This window comes from Syngnathus acus, chromosome 12, assembly GCF_901709675.1.
Source record: "Syngnathus acus chromosome 12, fSynAcu1.2, whole genome shotgun sequence".
In the NCBI taxonomy this organism is placed as follows: Eukaryota; Metazoa; Chordata; class Actinopteri; order Syngnathiformes; family Syngnathidae; genus Syngnathus; species Syngnathus acus.
The window spans coordinates 6,844,218-6,862,617 of NC_051097.1; the positions used below are offsets into that span (position 1 = coordinate 6,844,218).

At 42.6% G+C, this 18,400-nt stretch overlaps 1 protein-coding gene and 1 long non-coding RNA gene across 3 annotated transcripts; one reads left to right on the top strand and one right to left on the bottom strand.

The window, feature by feature from the left end:
* The first annotated feature begins 258 nt into the window (after positions 1 to 258).
* sardh (sarcosine dehydrogenase) lies at positions 259 to 18,054 on the top strand. Of its 2 annotated transcripts, none has more exons than XM_037266540.1 (22): positions 259 to 408; positions 1,245 to 1,437; positions 1,513 to 1,649; positions 1,781 to 1,959; positions 2,218 to 2,397; positions 2,468 to 2,591; positions 2,717 to 2,817; positions 3,676 to 3,780; positions 5,277 to 5,406; positions 5,799 to 5,885; positions 8,676 to 8,766; positions 8,871 to 9,012; positions 11,306 to 11,389; positions 11,545 to 11,658; positions 11,757 to 11,895; positions 12,778 to 12,891; positions 13,107 to 13,254; positions 14,976 to 15,069; positions 16,655 to 16,817; positions 17,024 to 17,192; positions 17,351 to 17,486; positions 17,594 to 18,054. In XM_037266540.1, the coding sequence occupies exons 2-22, from the start codon at positions 1,250 to 1,252 to the stop codon at positions 17,720 to 17,722; spliced, it is 2,754 nt and encodes a 917-aa protein (XP_037122435.1). In that variant the 5' UTR covers positions 259 to 408; positions 1,245 to 1,249; the 3' UTR covers positions 17,723 to 18,054. The 2 variants fall into 2 exon arrangements, with proteins under 2 accessions (XP_037122435.1, XP_037122434.1); XM_037266539.1 differs by lacking the exon at positions 259 to 408 and adding an exon at positions 675 to 839.
* On the bottom strand, positions 4,841 to 11,333 carry LOC119131894. Its single transcript, XR_005099728.1, has 4 exons — positions 11,248 to 11,333; positions 10,472 to 10,581; positions 6,472 to 8,282; positions 4,841 to 4,925 (listed from the first exon to the last, which is right to left on the bottom strand). It is a non-coding gene; the product is annotated as an uncharacterized LOC119131894 (long non-coding RNA).
* Positions 18,055 to 18,400: the final 346 nt, after the last annotated feature.

Sequence of the window (18,400 nt, forward strand, 5' to 3'; positions counted from 1 at the left end):
GCATTCATGTGCACACACATTTGCTATGTCTGTAAGTGATTTATTTTTAGGTCAATGTCATGAGATAGATATGTGAGTAATAAGAGATTTTTTTTTCCAATCCAATTGTTACAATAGACGATCTACCAAACTCAAATGTCCTAATTTTTAGTTTAATCTTGTTGACTGTGCACACTTGATATATAATAGTCCAGGTTAGATATTGTTATCCAAGACCATGGTTAGGATTCAATTGGGTCCCGTTCAAAGGTTCCTTGGGTTAATTTTCACAGGGTTGACAGAGGTGCAAATGCAGAAGATTGTGAGATTCCACCGCTCTAGTCCTGTTGCCGTCGATTCCAACTGGAAAGAACCTCCTTCTGCAGGAGGCTTCCTGAAGTAAGATCCTCATTGGCTGCCAAGCTGCAGGTGGGGGTTTCACATAAATGTTTTGTATGCATTTTTTGAGGTTTTTTAATGGCCTATTCGAGCATTTTATTATGCATTGACTGTGTCCTGACTTGTGTTACTTTGACTCAAAAATGTCTGCATCTAATAATTTGCAAGTTCGTGTCTTAAAAAAATTCTAGAGTAATTATTAATTTTCACAGACTAGGTTTGAAGTTATACATTTAGCAAAAAACGGGCGGAATTTGACCTCATGACCGGTCGGTTCGGTTGACACCACTCGTTTCGTAAACAGGAAAGGGGCGTGGCCAACGAGTAGCCAGCGCCACGTTGTGGACATATGTCCATGTGGATTGCCAGGAAGTCTCCGATATTTTACCTGTAATTTATCTCCTCTGGACACACTTACACAGCTCCAAAGCTTTTCGAACTTGCTCATTTTATTCATTCCGGTAAGTGTTGACGAGTGTCATGGCTGCTGCCGATCAGGCTTGTTTGTGCTTGCATGTGCTGCACGGTAGTCTCTTTCCAATCACTGCAATACTTTATTTAAATGCATCTTGCAAGCCTTTCGAGGTTAATTTTGAGTGGAGGCAAACGATCATTAAAGCGCGTTTCTTCTCGTCAGCATTTGTTGGTCACGGTGAAGAAAAATGTGACAGCCCTCAGCTTGACTTTACAGTTTGTAAATAAATAGTTTGCAAGCAGTAGTAGTTTTACTGCGTATTATTTATTTTATATGCGTTCATAAATACATTTATATACACTCGTACATAAATATAAGTACACTGACACATACTGTACACACACGACGCATTCTCGTGACGTCATCTGGTTTCTGCCTCTTTCCTCCCCAGAGGCCATGGCCTTTCTTGGGACTGCAGTTAGGCGATTGGTGTCGGCGGGGCGCCCCCCGCTCACCACCCCACTGTGCCGCACAAATTGTCGGACCTACAGTTCCGAGCACACCACAGAGAAGAGCGTCCCCTATGAGAAGACACTCAAACAAGTTGACACAGTCACATCCGGGCCAACTAAACCTTTACCGAGGTTTGCATTCATAAGATTAACTGTATTCGGTTGCTATGACGTCACAATAATTTGTTCTCCTGTCTCTTTGTTCAGGTCAGCTGATGTAGTGGTGATCGGTGGAGGCAGTCTGGGGTGTCAGACCGTCTACCACCTTGCTAAAATGGGCATGACCAATGTGGTTCTGCTGGAGAGGGACCGACTGACTGCTGGAACCACCTGGCACACAGCGGGTAATAGACTGAAAGTTTGGGCATGCTTGTGGTTTTTCAAGAACCAGGAGATGCTCAGGGCATTGTGACTGAGAAGGTGCATTGACCAAAGAAAATGTTTCTGTGTGTGTTTCTCTGGGCCTTTCTTCTAGGCCTTTTGTGGCAGCTCCGCCCGAGCGACGTTGAAGTGGAGCTGCTGGCCCACACACGTAACGTAATCAGCAAAGACCTGGAGGAAGAGACGGGCCTCCACACTGGCTGGATCCAGAATGGAGGACTCTTCATCGCCTCCAACAAGCAGCGTCTGGACGAGTACAAACGCCTCATGTCGGTGAGAAACGAGACACAACTGCCAGTTATTGCATTTTCTTATGCATGCTTTAAAAATAAAGTTGCTGTTTGGTTCTATACATGTAACACGTGTAGATAGTAACTGCATTGATTACTTTGAGTCTACCGGTGCCAAGAGTCTCAAGTTCAACTCATGCAATGCAATTCCCCACCGTAGAGACTCCTCTTGCATATTTGATCCAATGTTGAAAATGTTTCTTTTCAATGTACAAAGCCAGAACCACTCTCTAATTTCTAGCTGGGGAAAGTTTACGGTATCGAATCCCATGTGCTGTCACCTGCTGAGACCAAGGACCTTTACCCTCTGATGAACGTTGATGACCTCTATGGGACCCTTTACGTGCCCAAAGATGGTACCATGGATCCTGCGGGCACCTGCACCACCCTGAGCAGAGCTGCCTCTGCTAGGGGAGCCACGGTAACATTTACTCATCACAGTGTCACAAAATGCAGATAGCTACCATTTCTGTGATGCCCTTCTAAATCAGGTGATTGAGAACTGCCCTGTTACCGATATCAAAGTGCGCGCGGATGACCTCGGGGTCAACAGGGTGAAGGCAGTGGAGACCCCGCACGGCACCATCGAGACACCGTGTGTGGTCAACTGTGCAGGTCAGGCAATCAAATATTTTGTTTGTCAGACACACAAAAAAAAATGCAAATAAGTAAATGCTAAAGTTAGGAGTGCTATCATTGCATATATTTAGAATAGAAGGTGACATTGATATATTGTACAGGAGTGTGGGCCACCAAGTTGGGGAACATGGCTGGAGTGAAGGTGCCCCTCGTTGCCATGCATCACGCCTACGTGGTCACAGAGAGAATTGAAGGCATTCAGGTACTTTTAGACCATGCTGGCTGGTAGAAACTCTTGATACAACCAGCAGGGGGCACTGTAACCATTTAAATGCAACGTAAAAACCTCAGCTGGTTTTGTGTGTGTTTGTTTTTTTGTGTGTACATATTCTAATTGTATTAGGCTGGCCGTGTATTTACAAGTCCTATCTGAAGTGACACTACTTAACTTTGTCATGTGTATCAAATTAGCAAATGTGCACCGAGCCAGTGGGCAGATGTGTAACAGTGCTCATCCTCCAGAGGCTGATGCTTTTTAAGCCAGAACTCGTCTCTCTTATCTAGTTTAAGAGGAGCTTAGGCAGCATTACTGCTCCATCACGCGCTCACACACGCTTCCATAAAATGGAATAAAGTAAGTGGATGTAGGCAGAGTCACTAAAAAGTGCTTTCTTTCTAATGGCCAGCCGGGGGCGACCTAACTGGTCATATTTTGTCGGGGGAAAATTATTTGCTTGTCACACTGATTTATGACCATAGTAAAAGTTTTCTTGGTGAGTTTACAGTTTGATTCACAACACATTTTTTTCTCATCCATTGTATTATTGGTTGTAAATTATGTCACCGTTTAAAGAGAAATGATAAATGCCTCATTTGTGGGGAGGGCTTTTACATTAGACTGAAAATACCTCCACAATGTTGACACTGAGCAATGAAGCTGATGCTAATCTTAATGCAGCTCTGCTTATCTATTGCAATGTCTTAGTAGTCTCTCGAGCCTGACAATGACCTTTGCTTGAAAGTGGCCCAAGCTAGCGGTTTCTTTTGTCTTTCTTGTTTGTTTTTTCTTTTGTCCTTTTGTGAAGGTGAGGCCTTCGAACATTTTGTTCCATCTGTGCAGAATATGCCAAATGTGAGGGACCATGATGCATCGGTGTACCTGCGTCTCCAAGGTGACGCCTTGTCCGTGGGTGGCTACGAACAAAACCCTATCTTTTGGGATGAGGTAAATAGTCGTGTAACCTCTTAATGCATAGCTATCAAACTCAAGGCCCGGGGGCCAGATACGGCCCACCAGATCATTTTATGTGGCCCGCAAAGACAAATTTTACATCGACTTTATGTCATTACAAGAATTACAAATGATCTTCACTTTTTAAAAAATAGGGATATTGTTAGCAATTTTTATTACCGTTCATCTTTTTAAACTATTTGAACAGTTTTTACTAGTCTCTGATTTCATTGACAGTCATAATGGCCCTCCGAGGGAAACTATGACTACAATGCGTGACAAAAATGTGTTTGACACCCCTGTCTTAATGTGCTGTATGATCTCATCATTGTTGTATTTCAGCAGTGACATCATAAACTGGCATGACTTGCATCTCAGCATCCTCAAACAATTTCAGAAGGAATTTCTATTTCACCCTGATTACACAATTCTACGCAGCGCAATACCACAGGGGGTTACTTTTGATGCAGACATCAAAATGAATCTCTTTACTCCTAGTTGTGCAAATCTCTCATCCTTGTGCAATGTTCTTTAGTGAGAGAGCGTTGGCTATTATCATGTTAATCAAAAAATCAAACACATCACGTCGCTCATTCTGTCGACTTCACATCCTCGCCCGTTTAATCTGTTCTTCTTTCGACTGACTCAAACCCTTAGCGTGTGTGCAATTTGTTACGCTGTCATCCTTTTTGAAACTTTTTAAATTATGTTTTGTTTCTTGACCTTTATTGGAGTGAAAAAAAATGAGTGCACAGGTTAATTAAGTACCACCCTGAAAGAACATTCAGTCATTATTGCTGTCGCTCTATGTTGCTGGCGAAGGTAGTTGAACGAAGATAAATTATTTCGAGCAAAGTTGGATGGGTGTGTTAGTTCTTAGCTCTTTATCAAAGCAGATTAGCGGTTCCTCAGTTTGGGTTTATTAATTTGTGCAGGTGTACCTAATGTTGTGGCCCATAAGTGCAAATTGCCTTCGTGGAACGGCTTTCCGAAGTGACTCGATCAAACAGTTCGACTTCATCTTTCGTGACTTTGCGTCTTTGTGCCGGGTGGTGTACGCCGCCGACGTGATTCATGCGTGCCGGAGCCACTTCTTAATCTTTTCTCCTTGTTCTGCACCCGAGCGCTGGCTTTGATCGCTTTGGAGGAGAAAGGGGAGATGAGAGTTAGACGGCAATAGCGAGAATAGAGGGCGAAGTAAGAAGGATTGATGTCTTGGGAAGGACGTGGAGGACTGTGCTCAATTGGACAAAAGCAATTTCCACTTGAGCAGGCTGTGCTTCGTAAGAACACAAAACTCCTGGGCTGCATCGTTCTTGAATTCTGTCCGAAACAGTAAACATGTCTAAAATCCTTCAACGTAAGAGGTGTCGATAAAACAGATTTGTTTTTTTCACATTTATTTGAATTTGACATTTTCTAATGAATAAGAATATATGATTTGCATATGTTTAATGTTCAATGTTTAATAACCCTAAACCACCCCCCAGGTCTCTGATAAATTTGCCTTCAGCCTGTTTGACTTGGACTGGGATGTATTCATGCAACATATCGAGGGCGCTATCAACAGAGTTCCGGTTTTAGAACAGACTGGTATTAAATCCACTGTCTGTGGACCAGGTACAAGCACACAGACTCATTTTTTCCAAAAAAAGATCTCTCACAATCAAATTTAGAAATGAATAGAATCTATCTGTGATTGTACCGAGTCGGATTTCTCCCAGAAACACTCATACCTAATTACAACGAAATAAATATGGAAAGATTATAATAAATGCAAATTAGTGATGAGAGGAGACTAATGGGTTTAGGAAGATCTGTCTGTCTGAAAATGAGTCTGATGACATCACCACATAGGCCTACTTTAAGGGAATTTCAAATTAAATCTTAATGACCATAACTTTGTTATAGTACTACAATATTTTGCGATATTAGTCATGAAGAAAAGTAATGTTTGTTTTCTTCTGCTAGTATAACGTAGACATTCAGTCTTTTTTTTTTTTTGTCTACAGAATCCTTCACAGCAGACCATAAGCCGCTAATGGGAGAGGCTCCAGAGGTCAGAGGTTTCTTTTTGGGCTGTGGCTTCAACAGTGCTGGTAAGTTTTTTGTTTTTTTTGTAGAAAAACACATTTTGCGCAACGTTGGGTACAAGTAAATAAACTGTTTTGTTTGGTAGTCTGCAGTGCATATTTACATGATGTTCTCGACATCTACAAGATGAGCTTTCTTATTTGACAGAGAAGGGAATTTTAATTAAGCGTACTCTAAATAAATAGTTCTTGCTAACAGAAATGTAAATTTCCAGGAATTTGAGGGTTGATGGTCTTTACAGAAATTCAAGAAAATAGCTGGAAAGGTCTAATAACTTTAATCAAGTACATCCTGCAGTGGCATCAAAGTAGTGACTATTAGGGTATTACATTTATTGTAAAAAGAAAACAATTCTTCACCAAACCTCCCACAGAATGCTTTTATTATTTGTTTGTTATATTAATTTTTGTAAATTATTTTTATACACTATTGTATATTTTTACATTATATTTGTGCCTGTTTTTTTATCACTCATAGTTGTCACACATTAACCAGAAATCATAAATAAGGTTATTAAAAACAAAAAACATTACATAACCAAATGATTGTTCTGAATTTACGAATGACCTTTAATCTTCCCCACTATTATACCTGAACTCTGACGGACACAAAGTAATCCAAAAGTGCCTCAGGTTAAAAGTGTCATTCCATTAAGTGACTTGACAGAGTTCACCTCTGACTTGAGACATGAAGAAATGCCAGCGTCAAGAAAGATGCATCGTGCGGAGGTGTAAATGTTAAAGTCATAGGCGTAAGAGAAAGTACCCACAAAACAATCCACCGTTAGCCTGGGCTAAAGCTGAAGTCTCGTTATGAAATCCTTGCTCTGATGTCTCGCTCTGAAAAATGCGCCCACCCCCGCCCGGCCGCCGTCTCATCTCACATCTCTTATCGCACAGAACACATTCACGTCACACAGCGGCTTACTTGGCGCACTGTTTGGGTTTGGGAGAAACCACCGGGCTAAAGTTCAGCACTTGCTTCAAGTGCTTCCTTTCGGTAATTGTACTCGTTGCCAGGCAACATTGAATTACCTTGGCGATGTCAGAGCATCGGTCAGAACTCATAAAAGTTTTTGTTTGTAGTGATGATTATGGGCGTGTAATTGCTTTTAACCACTGGATGGCTGTTGCCATGTCGCCCCATTTTATATAATCACAATAATTAGCACCTTTATCTCAGTGATATTTGGTACGGTACTTAAAATTGCCTGTACTTTAGGCAGTGATGCTTTTAGAAAAGTAATAAGTGCAATTAGTCTGAGTGCTGCAACGCTCTTTAGCAGATTTTGAATCGCTAATGCAAAAAAAAAAAAAAAAAAGTGAAATAACAAGTCAATCAAGACCTGCATGATGGTTTCCTATTACCAATTTCAAAAAATTAAATCACAGTAAAATGGGGTAAAAAAAAAAAAAAAACGTATAATTTGTGGCGCTCTACTCTCATGAAGTTTATATGAGGTCAGGCTTGTAATGACTGTTTGTTTGTGGAAAATGCATTCGGGCTGCAGTGCCCTCCCATTTGCCTTTTTTTTAAAATAATTTTTATGGGGGCGGAACAATGTATGCCAACTGACTCACGAGCCTTCCCCCAGCTGCCCTTCATGGTCCCATCAAGCTGTGTGCAACCAGAGGAAGCCATGCGTTGTACAGCTGTGGATGAAGTTGGGGTCTTTGCCAAAGCGGGCAGTCGCATGCATGCTCGCTTATTATTGCAGCGAGGTGGTGGTTAGGGCAAATAAAGCGGGTGTAAGTAGTTGCTCTGTGTCTATTTTGGAAGAAATGGTAGAGGTATTATCAAAAGTGTTGCAGGAGAGGGAATAATGGCTTGGATGCGGAAATACAATGTTATTATCGAAAGGAAAGCTTTGACGTTGACATTTGGGTTACAATTAGGGTTGAAATACATTTTTCTTCAGCTGGTTTTAAAAAGAAATACATGGAAAGAGGATTTTATACAATGTTCTTGTATGTTGTCACGTCAACCCATCATTTCCTTGGCAATCCAGCCTCTCTATTTAAACTCGATTTCTGAGCGTTTGTAAAAGCGGCACATGAGAAAGGAGCAGGAGAGACAGATAGAGACACAGTGGGGAACAAATGTTTGCGCAGCACGAGCGAACGGTAATAGAGCGGCACGCAGACAGCCGAGTAGGAAACGAGGAGACGAGGAGTCCTGACGAGATGAGTGGACGCACGAACACTCGCACGCCGATGCGTTCTCGCACGTCAGCCCGGTTATCTCGAGTGACATTTATCAGTGCCACCTCGCCCCGCTGCTTGTCCAAGTGTCTCGGGAGAACTCTGTCATCCCGCTGTTCTCCTCCCCACCATCCATCCGTTCAGACGTCCACCTCCGGCCCGGCCCCGGAGTGACGACACTGGCAGATGTGTGAAATGATCCTAGATGGGGAGAAAGTGAGAGAGCGCTGATGGGGGGATGAAAGAAAGATGCAAGGCCACTCGGGTTGCGCTGCTGCATATTGATGCTGTGTCGCAACACACACACGTATGCAAATTGCTAAGAAGGGAACCAAAGGGGAGGGGGGGGGGCGCTTCGAGGGAAAAACTCATTAATGCTGCTCTGTTGGGACCAAGATGGCTGAAATACTAATTGGAAGTTAGTGTCGGGGTCAACTAACTTTCCAAATGCTTTTTTTGAGGAGGTCGCAATCAAATCATGATGTGAATTTCGCTTTTAATTTTATTCACTTTCTGTTTGCTTATTTTAATGGCAGCATGTTAGCGATATTTTGACTATGGAAACTGTAATTTAGATTCTCTAATTTTTGCCAGGTATGATGTTGGGAGGTGGCTGTGGTCGCGAGCTAGCTCATTGGATTATCCACGGCCGCCCTGAGAAGGACATGTATGGATATGATATTAGGTATGTGCAAAAAAAAACATACCACTGTATCATAATGGCAAAAATGTTCAATCTGCACGATTGTGACTTTTAATACGCAACGCTCGTTTGAATTTTCATGTCAGGCGTTTCCATAACTCGCTGACAGACAACCAACGCTGGATCAGAGAGCGGAGCCACGAGTCGTACGCAAAGAATTACTCCGTGGTGTTCCCATTTGATGAGCCCTTGGCGAGCAGAAACATGAGGAAGGATCCGTTCCATCAGGTAGCTGACAGCTTTTAAGCTATGCTTCACAAGCACAAACACTTGGTGCATATTTTATAATGCCTGCTGACGGAAAGACTGATATTATTAAAAGTTTTGTTTGCTCTACACACTGGCAGCATGCTACAATATTTCCCATTGAGATCAATTTGTATTTGAAGATATTAAATCCAGAGTCCAAACAGTCGCCACATTAAAATCTTAATTAGCTCCACTGGAAATTAAATGCAATCAGTAGCACATTAGCTTAATTAATTTTAGTTAACCATTTGTTAAAAACAAAACACTCTCTCTATTTTAATGTTAGTAAGAAAGGCTAATAAACATCCCACATCTCATTATTTAGTCGGTCCGAGAGACGTGAATGTTGTATCTTCAGTTACTCTTCTTTGTTGCCACTTTTTAAAATTATTTTTAAAATAAGTAAACTAGCAACACATTGGTCGGCAATAACAACGCGTACCACACTTTTTGTCGGTGTGTCATTGCTTGTATCGTTTGCAGTCAAAGTGCGCGTTTGTGATTAATGTCTTCCCGCGTCAAACTCTGACTCCTTTTTTTGTTGTCTAGCCAGCGTCTCATTTAATTCCTTTGTCATTGTCATTTCTCCCCTCCGTCCCTCCTTCATCCTTTCACCCTCTGTTGCCTTTTCATGCGGTCAGAAAAACGATTGAGGCTGAAGCAGAAGGCAGTTAGCCGTGTCACTCTTCTTCCGTGGCTACGTTTATTAATGCGATCCCGCCATGGCGACTATAAATGACACACTTATCTCCGCTCGCCGAGTCTCGCATGTCTTTCAACTTCCCTTTACGCCCGACACAAATTCCTAATGGATCCTTGCCGTCGTATTTAAACATTAATGGCCCACTTAGTCTTGCTTCCTCTTTGCTGACTTCATTTAACTGCCACGTTGTCTGACAGGGTCTGTCCTTGTACATGCTGCTCAGCGTTTTTCTGCACAACAGATTGCGTTAACTAACGTTTGTTACTGTCGGCTGTTATTTTGTCATTTCTTTTATGGGAGCTCATTACTTCGCCAAAGAAGGAGGTCATGTTTGCCAATTTCAGCAGCAAACGAGTTCAGACTCAACACTGCCTCTGCTGGTCACTGCCTTGTACTGCACTCAAATTTGCTGTCGACTGTTATTTTGTATTTTTTTTATGGGAGCTCATTACTTCAACAAAGAAGGAGGTAATGTTTGCCAATTTCAGCAGCAAACTAGTTCAGGCTCAGCACTGCCTCTGCTGGTCGCCGCCTTGTACTGCACTCAAATTTGCTTCGATAATTCCAAAACGCAATTACGCGTCATGCTCCCGTTTTACTATTCCCCGGCCCGAGTGGTCACGTGTCAACGTCAGCTTTCTCCATTCTAATTATGGCACCTTTTCCACCCCCATCTTAACGAACATGTGTTTGCTACTCGTGAGTAACTTTCCTGCGCGACCAGGCTGCTCTAACCTTCGTCTCGGAGCCTTTTAAGACCCACGCTAATCACTTGCTAAGAGAGATCACCTAGCAACTGGCCTTCCTTCAGCCAGTGAGCAGTGTTGACAGTTTTAGTAGCAGCCCTGGAAAAAAAAAAAAAAAGTCCATTATTGTCTAAATGAGTCGTGCGTGTGTGTGCGATACTGGTCTCACCACGACATAGAGGTACTTAGTGTTCACTTGTTCCTTTGAAACTAATTAGATGGAGTAATTTTAGGAGGCACCGTGAGCCCGCTTTTGTAACACTAACAGGGGCCTTTCTGACGTGGCTGCTTGCACGTTTGCTGTGTAGCAAAGATGGTAAATATAGCGCGGTGTGGGAAGGCTTGGCAGGAGACGGCTAACACATCAGACACCTACAGTAGCAACTGTGGGCGATTGTCAATTCCAGCGAGGAGGAGGTGAAGCATTTTATTCCGATGCGTTCCATCATATCAAAAAAATTAAGAGACATTTTATGTAATTTGTGCGCTTATTGATTTTAGTCACACAGTCTATTTATTCTTCTTTTTTTTTGGACATTGATATTTTTATCCCGGATGGCTATCGGCGTAAGCTTGCATGATTCACAGTTTTAAAAGGAAACACATAAATATATTACTGGAAAGGAGAGTGTGTTTCGAAGGAAAAAATATTCTACTACCATCACAAAAAACATCGGAATTTTTTTTTTCAATTTTCAATAAAAGCAACCTCCCAGTTTGTAGATACGTCCATCCAACTCCAAAGTAATCACTTGACTATCATACCCTGAGCTCTGCAAGCTTTTTCCTTCCCTCTTAACTGTCGATTGCCTTTTCTTTGCAGGTGCTGACAGAGCAAGGCTGCGTCTTCCAGGAGAGACACGGCTGGGAGAGACCGGGCTGGTTCACCAAGGACGGACAAGCTCCTGTGAGACAAACACACACGTATTAAAACCACACTTGCACCGTCAAATGCAAACTAATCCCAGCAAGGGATGTAGCTTGTAGTTGTGCAGACACATCGCACTGAGTAGTAATTCCAAATCCCTCTCCTCGTTTTTGTTTATCTATGTTGTTGGGAAGGTTAAAGATTACGATTATTATGGCGCCTACGACGTCAAGACGAATCAGCAGTATAAATACAACGAGCTGCTGGGCAAGGAATACACCTTTGACTTCCCACCGCATCACGATGTGGTAAGAATGAGCTTGGCCATCGGGTTAGATATGAGCGTTTTGGTTCTTGAGTGCTCACGGTAGATTTTTTTTTTCTTCTTCTTCCCTCCCAAATGCAGATCAAAAGCGAGTGCCTGTCGTGCAGGCACGCCGTTGCCGTGTTTGACATGTCCTACTTTGGAAAGTTCTATCTCACCGGTCCAGATGCCAAGAAAGCAGCCGATTGGCTGTTCACTGCCGATGTCAACAAGAAGCCAGGTCGGTGTGACTAGCCAACGCATCTCATATATACGTAGACGGTAGCGACAGATGGTAGAGAAGGATTGACAGTTTCAGAATGAGGCGAGACATCAAAATGAGCAGTACATTTTCTCAATCACCTCCAATTAAGCATTCGGAGCCCGCAGTGTTGTGAAATGAAGTACTTTATCACTTAGCGAGGCAGGATCAAGTTCCTCTGATTAAAAAAAAAAAAAAAAAAAACCTGCAGCCAACAGCAACTGTTTGTCCCAGAAGAGACTGAGTATACATTCGAATTAGCACCCAGACACGCAAGATGTCTTCCATGTGATGTTTCATGTCAATCACCTTTTGCCGTGCGTGATGGCTGAAGGACAGTCACGGTTTAGCATGTCCCCCAGCCAGCCGGGTGACGGGCGCGTTTTATGTCTCTTGAAATTATACACAGATGTCACTCGACACAATGTCACCGGCGGTCTGGCGGTGACTGTTTCTGCCAGTGATGCGCTCGGTTGACATTTCCGTTTTAATAGGGGTTCACGTTCAGCCGCGGTAGCTTCGGAACAAAACAAAAAAAAAAAGGGTTTACGTGTTATTGGTACAGCTTCTGACAAGCACTGCTGCCAGGAATCGCACACGGGCTTCAAAAGTGTGTCAAGACAAACGAGGCAGATCTGATGTGTTCTCCTTTGAGGTTTGGGGAGAGGCCTTTGAAGAAATCACTCTATTGATACAAAAAAGATTTTCTCAAAGGTGCTCTGACAATGTATAGAAAAGCTAACTAAAAAAAAAAGTCAAATACACGTGCATTTCTATCTGGTACAGCTTAATACCCTTGATTATTATTTTTTTTATTGTCTTAGTGTATTTCAGAATTTTCCGTGTGTTTGTGTTTTGCAGGTTCCACTGTGTATACCTGCATGCTGAATTCAAGAGGAGGGACGGAAGCTGATCTGACAGTGAGCAGACTCGAATCCGGAGCCGCCAACCTCCCGCTGGCACCTGAGTCAAATGGTAAGTTTGAAAGAAAAAAATAAATAAATCCTGTCTTCAGTGTCAATATGTCTTGTTCCGTTTGTCCTTCAAATTACTACCCACCTTTTCTGGAAAATTGACATCAGGGGTTTGTGACTGTTAAATTACAGGTTGTCTTCCTGTCTTTTTTTTTTTGTAAACCAGAAAGTGACCTTTTTTTTTTAGTCGTTGAATTTCTATAATTTTTACCGAAGGTGATGCGTACTACCTGGCCATCGGAGGCGGCGTTGCCGAGCACAACTGGAACCACATTCGAACCGTTCTCCAGGACCAGGGCTTCCGCTGCCAGCTAACGGACCACTCAGAGGACATGGGCATGATCAGCATCCAGGGACCCAAGAGGTAAGGTGGGCAAACATGCACTCAAGCTATTCATTGGACTTGAACAGCTTGATTTTAAATAAAAAAAGAAACGTTTTTAAGCTTTTAACCAGCGCACATATTCCGAAACCTCTCCAATCTTTGGATTCACACTCAGTCACATTCTGCTCTACTTATATGTTGTGTTGATGGCATCCCCTTGAGGAGTCTTTTTTCCATCTTCTCTTGATCTTGCTATATTCTCCCCCAGCCGCACTTTTCTTTTATCCTCAACCAACTCTTATAATCTTCTCCTCACCCCAACACCCGCCCTCCACCTTCTCCTCTTGCTGTGAACGTTTGCGTCAAAGCACTATCGAGTGCGTCACTAGCTCCAGGAGTCTGTCACACTAAAACTGTGTGTGTGTGTGTGTGTGTGTGTGTGTCTGTGTGTCTGTGTGTGTGTGTCTGTGTGTGTGTCTGTGTGTGTGTCTGTGTGTGTCTGTGTGTGCTCATTTCATTATAGATTCACACAACTAATTGAATGTTGACTATGGGAATTATTGAGTGGCTCTTGACTGGTATGAACATATGAAGTAATTAAGGCATGTATTAGCTCCAGAGAATGGAACTGTGGTGAAGTTATGATAATTAACGTGCACGTTTTGCGTTTTTTTTTATTGGAATTATGAGAGGCCGTGTTTAATAAGGGGTCTCGTGAGAATTCAGTCGGACACCAAGTGCTGTGTTATGTTGAATGCACGCTACTATTAATCAACAGCAACCTGACTGTGCAAGTTTTTGATGCATGTGTAATCCCCCAAAGTCATTTGTCCATTGAAATAAACATACTGTATATACGCGGATAAGATAGCATGTCCAAGAATGTGATTGGTGGTTGCGAGTTCTCACGAAGGAGCACATTCAACCTTTTCACAGCTTATTTATAGCTAATTGTCCTTTTTTCGTGTGTTCTCGAGTTCAATGAACAAAGCGTAGCTTCAGGGAGTGCAGAAGTGAGACGACAGGGCCCCGCACGCATCACTGCACGCCTGCGACTGCATCGATTGCTTTTTGAGAAAAATCCAACATGTTCCCCCAACTTCACTTGTGGCTTCCTGACGTTTGGTTTTGCTCCTGCAAAAATATCCTTCAGAGGCATTGAGTTCTTTCACTGCTCCCCCCCCCCCCCTTCAAAGTGTACAAGAAGCAAAGTAAGCTAAACTTTGTGCTTTTTTTGCCGCTGACTCATTTTTATGTAATATCGATTTTGTGCGTGTGTGTTAGTGGGAGAGGTTATCACGGGAGCACCTTTTTAGATTGCTTGTGAGCCATGAGCTCTTTTTTTTTCTCCCCTTCTTCTTCTTTTACCTCTGAAGTCTTATCACATCTATCTCAGTGTAATACGTCTTATATGAGAGCAGGATTTTCAAAGTGTGGCAAAGTGAGCTTCCCATAAAAAGCAGCTTTTCATATTACATCATGCCCTCTTTGACAAACTGATGTGCTCATACATTTAACATTTTATTTTGAATGTGTAAAACATTTGATGAGTTAGTTTTAAATAATAAAAATTGAAATAAATAGAAATAAAATAAATCAATAAAAATGATAAAAAAATATATTTTAATGATGAGTTAGTTTTAAAGAATAAAAATATTTTATATTTTATTTTTAATGTCTAAAACACATGAGTTAGTTTTCAATAATAATAAAATATATTTTGTCTTATTGATGATTCCTTGTTTGCTCGCCTTGTCTAGTCGAGAGGTGCTACAAGAGGTGTTGGACACAGACCTCAGCAATGAAGCCTTTCCTTTTTCCACCCACAAAGTTGTCAAAGCGGCCGGCCACCAGGTGAGAACACGCACGTACTCGCACAGAGCACACAGTCGGTGGCTCGGCTTTTAATTGCAAGTGATGCATTTGATGACCTCAAAATAACCCTGATTTAATTTTCTTCTCAGCTCAACTGCTGCTCAATTTCGACTAGGGGTGGGTAATTAATCCAAATGGAGTTGGGATTTTCATTGTGGCTTCTCACTGTCATAGAAAAACTATGATGTGCCATACAGCAAGTTTAAAAATCAATCCAAATAATTAGGATGATTTTTTTTCTTCCCTGTAATGGCCCAGCCAGTATGTCAGAGTAAGAATTACTGGAACTTTGGTCTTTGAAACTGACCAACACGGTCATTGGCCTACGACCAAAGCAAACGTGCTGTTCCGGCTCATGCAGCGCCTAACACATGCCCGAGCCCGCTGTCTTGCTTGCTCTTGCGTAAATTATTCAAGGCACAAGTGACTGGAGCCGGCATTTCTCTCGCAATGTTTGCGCATGTACACAAGTGCGGCGTTGGTGCTGCTTACTGGTCTTGTCTGGGTGACATTTTAATGGCTGCAGTGTTGCGAGAACACCCCCCCCCTTATGACTCGCTAGAGGAACCAAGTGTGCCGCTTTGGGTCATTTGAATTCTTCTTGGTTTGTGTTTGCTCATGTGCAACGTGTGTTTGATGCGGCAAGCGTGCAGATTTGTGAGCGAGCACTTTTGTGACCGCGCAGGGCGACATGTACATATGGGGCCCAGGGTGAACCTTGGCTGGCCAGATGGCCCAACTGTCACAGCGCCCACTGGGGAAACTGTTGGAGACATTTCTCTCCTTACTTCACACTTTTTTTCCTTTTTCCTCATTTGCTCACTAACTCATTTTTGCTATCAGGCCATCCTCTGAGCTTTAGCGTTGCCTTCTTGTCAAAGCGTTATTCAAATACAGAGGGACCTCTTAGGATTAACACAATCTATTTTGGAATGCAGATTTGTTCGTATTCAATTTCCCATGAGGGACCATGTAAAGTGAGTGAATCTGCCCCAGCGTCGTCATGCAGTGTCTGTTTTCTAAGAACGAGCTGTTGAGATTTTATCGAGCCATCCTCATCCCATTTTGGGATTCCTGAATTCTCTGCTGCAGAGATTGCAAGATTAGAATGATGATAGGAGAGGGAGCAGACCATTTTCAAATGCTCCATTTTTCTATTAAAATCCAGAGTTTTGCCTTTCATTTTTTGCCTTTCGCCAGTTTTAAATGCATAAGTAATTTTTCTCCTCCCCTGTCTTCCATCATTTCAACTCCAAAATGTAATTTTAAATGTCCTTTAAGGCATTTTTAGACATGTCATTTATAAAACAAAGATAATAATTGCATCTTTACTCCTGATTTACTGTGTTTTATGTACTTTCTATTCATTTTGCTTTTCCTCTTCCTGGCTTCCTTCCTCTGTGTACAGACACTATTCAAATGCAATTCAATGTGGAGCTTCGAGATTAAATGTGTGCATTTGTGTGCTTGTGTTTGGCTGAGGATGCTTGTGTGTGTGTGTGTGTGTGTGTGTGTAGGCATGCTGCATCTTTTCTAAGCCTCCTCGTCTGTCGCTCTCTTCTAGGTACGAGCAATGCGTCTGTCCTTTGTCGGGGAGCTGGGCTGGGAGCTGCACGTTCCCAAAGACTCGTGCCTTCCCGTCTACCTCGCCGTCATGGCTGCCGGCGCCAAGCACGGCATCGTCAATTCAGGATACAGAGCCATCGATTCGCTCAGTATAGAGAAAGGTAACATGGACACTCAAGTCTGCTGGGAGCAATCAACATTTTTAGCCTTATTATGGGGATATAAATACTTCAGTTGGTGTGTGAAATCATTTCTGAGTAGGACGGCCTTTATTTATTATGAATGCATGTTTGCAGAGTTGAACAGTTCCATTAATGGAATGACGGTAATTAGGTTGTTGAATAACAAGCACCCGCCATTTTGTCAGGGTACCGCCACTGGCACGCCGACCTTCGCCCAGATGACACGCCCCTGGAGGCGGGGCTAGCCTTCACTTGCAAGTTGAAAAGCTCCATCCCCTTCCAGGGTCGCCATCGGCTGGAGAAGCAGAAGGAGGAAGGCCTCAGGAGACGCATCGTCTCCTTCACCATCGACGAGTCAGTCGAGCTTGCGTAGACCTTGACAGTTTTGAATCAGACAATATTGAACTGTGATACACTGGTGGAGCTAGAGGGGGGTCTGCCCCCCCCATGTAATATGCTTGGATCCCCTAAGTGCCAAGATAATTAACTTTTGGGTATTTTCTGACTTGCAGGAAAGTGCCAATGTTTGGCCTGGAGGCAATCTTTCGCAATGGCGTCCCTGTTGGTCACCTACGGCGAGCTGACTATGGATTCTATATCGACAAGACAATTGGTTATGGCTACATCCGCAATCCCGATGGCGGAGTGGTAATTATGATCTTTCACAATTCGGTTTCAGTCGAAAGCTTTTCAGTGCTACCTTTTGCCACCAATCCTTTTGTTTTCACTTCATTATAATTTCTGCCCATCTTCAGGTAAGCGCTGATTTCATCAAGAGTGGCGAGTTCACCCTGGAGAGAATGGGAGTAACGTACAAGGCCACGGCCCACATCAGATCTCCATTTGATCCCGAGAACAAGCGCGTGAAAGGCATCTACGATTGACATGGACATCGACCAGAGTGAAAACCTCCTCCTCACATGTTTCAATCAAATCTCAGGCAAATACAGAACTTTTATCCATGCTGTGACTGGTTGGGGATTTGACAGGCTTGATATCAATGTATGCTGATGGTTCTGAGATGAAATGAATCCAATCTGAATGAGCCATCGCAAAGGGTCATTTCTGCCCTCGGCTTTTATGTGTAGCTGCTCGAGTTTAATAGTGAGTTTACTCATTAAATGATTCTGTAATTATTTCGTAAACAAGAAAGGTACCAAATTAATCTGAAAGAATCAAAAGCAAATTAGATTTGCATTGGAAATAGGAAAAAAAACTGCCATAAAATGCAAAAAAAAAAAAAACCCATACAAGACAAAATGAAATCAAAACGGCTTTAAAGTGAAATGAGAGCTTTACATTGTCAATTTGGAGGTTTACGACAATCTCTGTTCTCAGTCAAATGGTAATTTCAGCTTGTGTGGCAGGATACTTCAAAAGTATACACAGTAGTACATCGCTAATCTTGTTTGTGGCCCATCCTATGCGGTCTAACGGTATAACATTCGCCAGTTACACACAACTACCCCTGCAGGCTCTTTGAGTCACATTACAGATGACTGATGTCTATTATGAGAATCATGACTTGAGGGAGAGAAAAAAAAAATTCCTTGCTCTGTCTG

Coding starts and splice junctions, on each gene's coding strand:
- sardh (XM_037266540.1), top strand. CDS start 1,250: ATGGCCTTTCTTGGGACTGCAGTTAGGCGATTGGTGTCGGCGGGGCGC. Junction 9,013..11,305: donor GGAAGGATCCGTTCCATCAG/GTAGCTGACAGC, acceptor TTTTCTTTGCAG/GTGCTGACAGAGCAAGGCTG. Junction 13,255..14,975: donor AGCATCCAGGGACCCAAGAG/GTAAGGTGGGCA, acceptor CGCCTTGTCTAG/TCGAGAGGTGCTACAAGAGG.